Below are 7,940 nucleotides of genomic sequence, written 5' to 3' on the forward strand. Positions count from 1 at the left end.
ATCTCGTTTTATTGGCCAAGGGAGCCTGCGTCCAGCTTCCGGGTCATGTGGCCAGCATGACTAAGCCCCTTCTGGCAAACCAGGGCAGCGCACGGAAACGCTGTTTACCTTCCCGCCGGAGCGGTACCTATTTATCTACTTGCACTTTTGATGTGCTTTCGAACTGCTAGGTTGGCAGGAGCTGGGACCGAGCAATGGGAGCTCATCCCGTCAAGGGGATTCGAACTGCCGACCTTCTGATTGGCAAGCCCTAGGCTCTGTGGTTTAGACCACAGCACCACCCGCGTCCCAGGCAATTATTACATGGTGCTATTTGAGATCCTAGGAAGTAGATATAACAAGACCATGGTGGGGAGGTGGGTATTCTAGCTTCTTGATCACTTCTGAAATGGATACAGGGAACCGAATTAAATAGGGTGGGGGACTTGGGCTGCCGTCTGGATGAGAACAATGCTATGCAGATGATGTGAAAAACAAGTGTGCTAAACTGCCATATATATTTAGTCCTCTCTTGTGAGCATATACATCAGTAGGTGGGATCATAGCCTTTGTGGAAGGCTGTGCCGCAAGGGGGGTTGCAAGGAGGTCAGGAAGCCTGAGACAAAGGCCCTCTCTCCCTCCAGGGCGCGGTGATGTGCGGGTTGCTCGCTCCAGAAGGTGGCGGTCTCCGCACAGCCTTGCTTGCCTTTTCCCTCGGGCCTTGATGAGTCAGAAGTTTCCACCCGGCATCATTTCCTGGAAAGATGAGGTAAGAGATAAAGGAGGAACGGCGGGGCGGGGGGGAGAATAGAGGGGCAACTTGTGATTGGCTGGGAGTCGGGATGGAGGTGGCATAAATAGGGGCTGCTCGGCGGGCACCCGGAGTCGAGTCCGCTGCGCGTTCGTTCGGTGGCTTTGCTGTTTCGCTCCGAGAGCCGCTACGGGATGCTGGCAGCCTGACTGTGCCTGTGCCTGTGCCGCCGCCGCAGCTGCCCACGCCGCGCCCGGGACGCGAATGAAGAAACTGCTCCTCCTGCTCTTCAACTATCGGGGACTCACGCGAGGCGGGGGACGCAAAGGGAAACGCCGCCGAAAATGGCCTCGTTCCGTATCCGCGCCGCGCGGCCCGAGGACTGCGCCGACCTCCTGCGCCTCATAAAGGTAGATCTCGCTCTGTGCCAGGCCAGGCGCAGGCAAGAAACGAGCAGATGCAGTGAACAAGAGTGGAAAAACAAAAGTCACTTCCATTGGCCTCCTTTCGTCTTAAGCCTCTTGGGAGGTTTTTTCTTTTTTTTAAAATATAATAAAAGTTGTTCTCTGAACTGAGCGCGCCGTCCTGGGTGGCGGAGGGGGGAGGAAGGATTGCGCGCTTTTATCTTTGCCAACCAGAGGGGCTGCTTAGCGAGCCACGCCAAAGTAGGGCATTTTTATCAGTTGCCACCACACGCCTTCCGACTTTTTTAAAAAATAAAAATTAAGGTGGGATAAAAGTAAGAGACTGGACGACACGGATCTCTTAGTTTTTTTACCCCCTAGATAAGCCTGCACCTGCTTTAGGCGGTTTGTGTAGCAAACCAAAATGCTAACGTTTGACGTGTGTATAGCGCGAGAGAGAAATTCCCCACGTATGTACTCGGCGACACACCAGTTTAAACTGCAATCCTATGCGTTGGGAGTGTAAACATGCCTAGACTTTCTCAACACGGCAGTTACTCTGGAAGCAAAAACGATCTTGTGTTTTCGATCTTTCAGGAGTCCCCCCCCCCCCGTCCAGTTCTTGTCTAGCTTAGCACATACAGTTCAAGGGCAAAGGTAGGCCCCTGAGGGTGGGAACTGTTTGTTCTGCAAGCAAAATAACTTCCTTCTGGGCACAGACACCTTTGTCCTCCTGAGTTGGCAAAACATCCTCTTCCTGCTGTTGCGAAATAGGCTGCAGACAGTTTCTACCCTCTGCACAAGTGACTGCTGTAAAGAAAAAAGGAAGCAAGGACCCAGCGCCAGAACTGCACTTGAAAGTGATTCAGCTGTTCATCTGGTCTAATTCCTTTGATGGGATGTCCCATTAGATACAAACATTGAGGAACACATATCTCACTTGGGAATCCCCCCCCAAAGGTTTAGCATTAACGTGCATTTCTTAAATAAATTGGAATTATTATCGTTAACCCTTTCGTTCCTGTCATTTTAAATGCTTAAAATATGTCAGGAGTGGAACATCTCAATTCCATGCATCCTTATTTGGAAGTAAGTCTCAAGTGTTCGCTAGGGCCTGCTTTGGGGGCAATGTGTGTAAGGACTGCCTCCTTAATCTTCTTTAGGCAATTCCCTCAGGTCCTTCAGGGTGTAGAATCAATACTGTAGATAATCCATTAACTGTATAGTTCCCTACTGAATTTCCACTCTTCTCAGAAGAGAAGCAGATAGTATTCTATAAAATGGGTTTTTCTATATAGACTATGCTCCATGGCGCAAGAAAAAGAAGTGCAAAATATGTTAACAGAAGTTGGTCCAATGAAATATAACCAAACATACATGCTTTGTTTTGGACAGGAGCTTGCTAAATATGAAGAAATGGAGGATCAAGTGGTACTGACTGAAAAAGGTAATATAAAATAAGACTACCAGGACAGTTTTGTGACAATTCAACCTGGGGATAGGAAAACTAGCTAGATAATACATTTATTGTAATCCTGTAGATCTACTTGAGGACGGCTTTGGAGAACATCCCTTCTACCACTGCCTTGTTGCAGAAGTGCCAAAAGAACACTGGACAGCTGAAGGTGAAACTTTTTTAAAAAATTAATTAGAAAATCACAAAATGTAAATAACAATGCTTATAATAAGTAAGACTCTAGCTGTACTTCATTGCAAAGGTGAATGCTAAAACTTACTGAACTTTTCAAATGGTATCTTATTGTTCAGTTATCCTGAAGGTGATGGAGAACCAGGTATAATCGTAAAAGAACAAAACTATAATTCCACTTCGTTACATGGCTGTTTTTGTTTGACCCTAACTTATCACTATGTAATCCTGTTGAATCACATGTTTTCTTTAATTTGTCCCCAATCTTCAGGTTACAGTCTCTAGCTTCGCCATGTACATGGCCCTTCCGTGTACATGGATGGGCGGGGAGGTAACTAAAAGATCCGTTACACAATAAAGTAGATGATCATGATATATGAGGTAAGGTCTCCAGGGTCAAATCCTATTCCAAAACATGTACCTCAAAAAGAAAGAGAAAAAAGCATTTACAAAACACTCGGTAGATCAGAAATCCTGTATGTAACTCTGTTCCTTGGATTACATGTAACAAGATTGAAGTTCTAAATATGAATATTGACTAGGACGTAGTAAGGATAGTGAACAATTGTTCCCTTTGCAAGCAGAAGCACAGGAGAATGACGCAAGCAATGAAACAAAGAAAACACTTGAAAGCAATCACTATTTCCTTGAAATATTCATATTGGAAAAATAATAGCTGCTGTATTTGCTCTTAGCTGTCACAAAGGCAATCCTGTAGTCTCGTCCTTTAAAAAAAAAAGTGATTGCATTGTAAACAAATGGACATCAATTAACGTGGAAAACAAACTTCAGGGGCTTTTGCTTTGGGAGTTTTATGTTCCAAAATCAGGAAGGAAGCAGAGTTGAAATGTTTGCCACAATATTCTGATCTGCCGTGTAAAATTGTAGAAGCCTGAATTGTTTTCCAAAGTGGTATCAATAGGGTATGTACAGACTCTCCAGCAAAAGACTATAATTATGATGTAATTGTTGACACAACTTGCCAGGTGTTGCAATTACGTAATTCCTGGGTATGTGCAAGAACAACATGAAACTGTGACCAAAAAATATGATGCTGGTTTTTGAGGGTCTTAGAACTTTCCAGGATGGCCTTAACTTGCTAGGAATTCCTATCTTATTTAAACTGCAATTCATTATAATGCGATGAGTGCTAAACTTGGCTTATTGCAGCATAAGATTAATTTTGCATGTTCAGAGTGACTATTTTGGCACAAGCATGTGATGTTTCGTATATACTAACTAGTTGCTTTATTAAAAAGGTACTCTGTATGTATGCACATGTATGTAAAGTAAATATGTTTTGTTGCAGGATACAGTGTTGTGGGCTTTGCCATGTATTACTTCACGTATGACCCATGGATTGGAAAACTGCTGTATCTTGAAGACTTCTTTGTCATGAATGAGTTCAGAGGTACCATTTAAATTTTAAGGAAACATTTTACAATTAAGTTTGATTCAACTCTTCTAAAAACATGACTAATAAAATTGCACGTGTTTTATTTTTAGGTTTGGGCATTGGTTCAGAAATTCTAAAGAATTTAAGTCAGGTAAGAAGCTGATATGGGGAAAGTGTTCTAAAATGATCACTTAACCAAAGTCACACTTAGTTGGGAAATTATTCAATCCAGATTGTGCAGTGCCCATGGATAAGTGTGCCTTTGATTGAGTTTGCATTAATACAGCATAGAAAGCAGTATCCCAATAGGTACAAGAAGTACTTTTATTTAGAACATGTCCCAACATGTAATTTTTTTTGCATAAATGTTTTGAACAGAGTTGTGTCATTAGAGCATTTCCTGCACCTATTGGGATATCTCTCATGCTGCTTTTAAATATCCTTCCTTAGATTAATGGTGCTGCCTTCTTTGTGACAGCCTAGCCCATGATAGAGTTCTCTGTGGTAGCACACTGCCTCATTGTTCTGATGATGGGAGTGCTCAGATGACCAGTCCACCTTGGAAACATCCTCTCAAAGGAGGTATAAGCAGTGAACCGCATGACCAAATGTAGCGTGGCTCAGTACCATGTGACTTATTTCAAGGAAATATTGTACAGTAGCACACCACTATGTTTGAACTTGTGAATATTGCAATATCCCCCAGGCCATTCAGATATTTAGGGTTCCCCTTCTGCTTCAGTTGCATATTGACATTGTTCAAGATTGCAAACTGCTCAAGAAGCACATTGGGAATGTTTTTTGTAACTTATCCTAGAGCTCTTCGTTTTCAAGAGATTTATAGTGGACTAGGGAACCTAGAAAATAGATCAAGTAGGGATTCAGTGAAACAACGTAACTGCTACCACATCTGGAAATTCCCTACATAGAACTTTTTTAAAGAAGCAGTACCACATCCCAGCACCTTACTTATTCCTGCCCATTTTCTTTCTCTAGGTGGCTGTCAAATGTCGTTGCAGCAGTATGCACTTCTTAGTAGCTGAGTGGAATGAGCCTTCCATCAGGTTCTACAAGAGACGGGGAGCTTCTGACCTGTCATCTGAGGAAGGATGGAGACTTTTCAAAATAGACAAGGAGTACTTGATGAAGATGGCAGCTGAAGAGTGAGGAGCTGAGCTCTCAGGACAATAGCAATTTGCATCCAATAATTCCTTTTTGACTGTCCTTCCTGTTTCCTATCCAACCTTGTAGTAATGAAATAAGTTAATATGGACCCTAATTCAAAAGCTTTATTACCAGTGGCATAAATATGATTGTTTGCTGGAGTTTTGGGACTCTAATCCCACAGGCAGTGACAGTTACAGAGTCAAGTTACTTGTCTGTCTCCATTCCCTCATCAGTACACCTGTGATCCTGAAATGTATATTGTATATAACTTCATTCTTGTAAGTGTCATTCAAATGTGTACAGTGTACACACTGGTAGGGTTTTTTCTTAATTATTTGCATTCATAAGCAAATAAACTGTTTTTCATGCTAGCGAACACAAACTGGTGTAATATTTTATTCAGTGGTTCTTTGCTGCACTTGTTTATAATGTACTTTTAGACCCATTAAATTTCATTGATATCACTGGGGAGATTTGCAAAGACTTTGCCCCCCCCCCCCCAGACTTCGCTGGTAGTGTCATCAGTTAATGAGCTGCAGGACAGGGTTAATGTCTGGTTTTGAGCAGTCTTTAAAAGGCTGCCACAAGACTTGTTTTTGCTGCAGTGTACTAACAGTTACCCTTTTGTAAATCATAGTCCAAGTGCCGCTTAGTTATTTCTGAGTGGGAAGCAGTAAAGAAAGCAAAACAGTGCTGTGTACATACCTGTCTTTAATGGTTGCTAAAAGCCAATGTGGGTGGCGCTGTGGTCTAAACCACTGAGCTTTGGGCTTGCCGATCGGAAGGTTGGCGGTTTGAATCCCCTCGACGGGGTGAGCTCCTGTTGTTCAGTGCCAGCTGCTCCCAACCTAGCAATTCGAAAGCACATCAAAGTGCAAGTAGATAAATAGGTACCGCTCCGGCGGGAAGGTAAACAGCGTTTCCGTGCGCTGCTCTGGTTTCGCCAGAAGCGGCATAGTCATGCTGGCCACATGACCCGGAAAAACGGTCTGCGGACAAACATCAGCTCCTTCGGCCAGTAAAGCGAGATGAGTGCCGCAACCCGAGTCGTTCATGACTGGACTTAACTGTCCTTTACCTTTTAAAAGCCAACAAACTTGTTCATTCCACCTCCTGTATTGTTTTTATTTTTAACCTACCTTTATTCTCTCCACCTCCCCCCAAAATCAGTATATAAAACTGTCCTCTCATTGCTTAAGAGTCAGAGAGTGCCGGTTATTTCCTGTTAGCAATAGCTTTGGCAAGAATTTCCAAGGAAAGCCCCCATTACACTCTTTTATAATCACAGTCTGAGAATGATACCGAAGAACGTAATCTGAGTTCCTTTGGCTAACGTCAGCAAGTTGGGCACATTTGGCATCACTGACTCATTTCCTGTAGAGCTTTTATTGTTTAGCTTACAAACCACATTTCTTATACATTATACCTCTAGGCACAAGTCTTTTTAAGGAAATGAAAAAGACCTTTAGTATCCTTTTATATATTAAGGGGGTGGGGAAGCATGAAAGGCATACACACAGAGAAAGGTATGCTACCTTTTCTCACACCCATACTCCTGTATCTCTCTCTCTCGGGTTGTGATGGGCATCCTGCAACTCTTAATGTTGTTGGATTCCCAGCTCCCACTAACTGCAGCCAGCCTGTCTAAGGAGCTGGGGTGATGGGGGTTGTGGTCCAGGAGAACCTGCAGCCCATCCCTGCTCTATCAAGAAAACATGATTTCACTTAGTAGTAATTCTCATTAGCACTTAGTTTTCCCCTGCTAAAGCCACTTTGTGATGGGTGATCAATAGCAGACCAGGACTGCGGAACCTTTTTCAGCTCAAAGGTCACATTCCTTTCTGGCCAACCTTGTGGGGGCCATGTGCCAAGTATGATTGGGGCTAGCGACAAAAATTGATGGAGCAACCAGTGTGAGTTTGACCTTGGTACAGTAGCCTAGTTTCTACACACACACATATCCCTCTGTCATCTTTATCCAGGCAAGCAGAAGGGATTATGAGTTGAAGAACACGTTCCGATCACACAAAAACACTCAAGGAGGATGTGTTGGTCAAAGTGTGGTCTGGAGAATCCCGAGGGCCAGTTAGAAAGGCCTGAGGTTCCCCGTCGTCCCCCTGCTTTTCACTTAAAGTGTGTCCCCCCCTGCCAGCACTTGTTTGCCATGCCACCTTCACATCACTTTGCCTTCTGGACTGACAACCAGCAGACATGAGAGGAGGGCTAACAGTGCCTCTCAGGAAGGGGATATGACACTGGAGGCTCATATCACTGCCTCATGTGCTTTAACAACTGTTACTGTATTTAAGAACAAAAGCGGGGAAATGAAAACCAGAACTGCTCGAGGGCAATATACGGCTTGTCTCTCTTAAGCCAATATTAAAGTACCAGAAATCTGAATTTCCCACTGTGTTTTACAAGCTGACAGCACATGAATAGAACAATGGTGGGTGCATGTTTTAATAATTCAGCCAAGCCTTTCTTAATGCAAGGTGTCGGCTATAGACAACAAAAAGGGAGGGAAATGACACAGAAACTGTTTATAGCACTGTTCAGATTTCTTCAGCAGGATATGAATTCAGGGAAGTTCATAAT

General features: G+C 43.6%; 1 protein-coding gene across 3 annotated transcripts; it reads left to right on the top strand.

Annotated features, from left to right (window-relative positions):
- The first annotated feature begins 601 nt into the window (after positions 1–601).
- SAT1 (spermidine/spermine N1-acetyltransferase 1) lies at positions 602–5,727 on the top strand. Of its 3 annotated transcripts, none has more exons than XM_083612440.1 (6): positions 602–748; positions 2,530–2,581; positions 2,676–2,759; positions 4,092–4,193; positions 4,289–4,329; positions 5,175–5,727. In XM_083612440.1, exons 1-6 carry the CDS (start codon positions 704–706, stop codon positions 5,343–5,345), a joined length of 495 nt encoding a protein of 164 aa, XP_083468566.1. In that variant the 5' UTR covers positions 602–703; the 3' UTR covers positions 5,346–5,727. The 3 variants fall into 3 exon arrangements, with proteins under 3 accessions (XP_083468566.1, XP_083468565.1, XP_083468564.1); XM_083612439.1 differs by having other exon boundaries at positions 738–1,140; XM_083612438.1 differs by lacking the exon at positions 602–748 and having other exon boundaries at positions 1,206–2,581.
- The last annotated feature ends 2,213 nt before the right edge of the window (positions 5,728–7,940 follow it).

This window comes from Podarcis filfolensis, assembly GCF_964270895.1.
Source record: "Podarcis filfolensis genome assembly, chromosome: 4".
NCBI classification, from domain to species: domain Eukaryota; kingdom Metazoa; phylum Chordata; class Lepidosauria; order Squamata; family Lacertidae; genus Podarcis; species Podarcis filfolensis.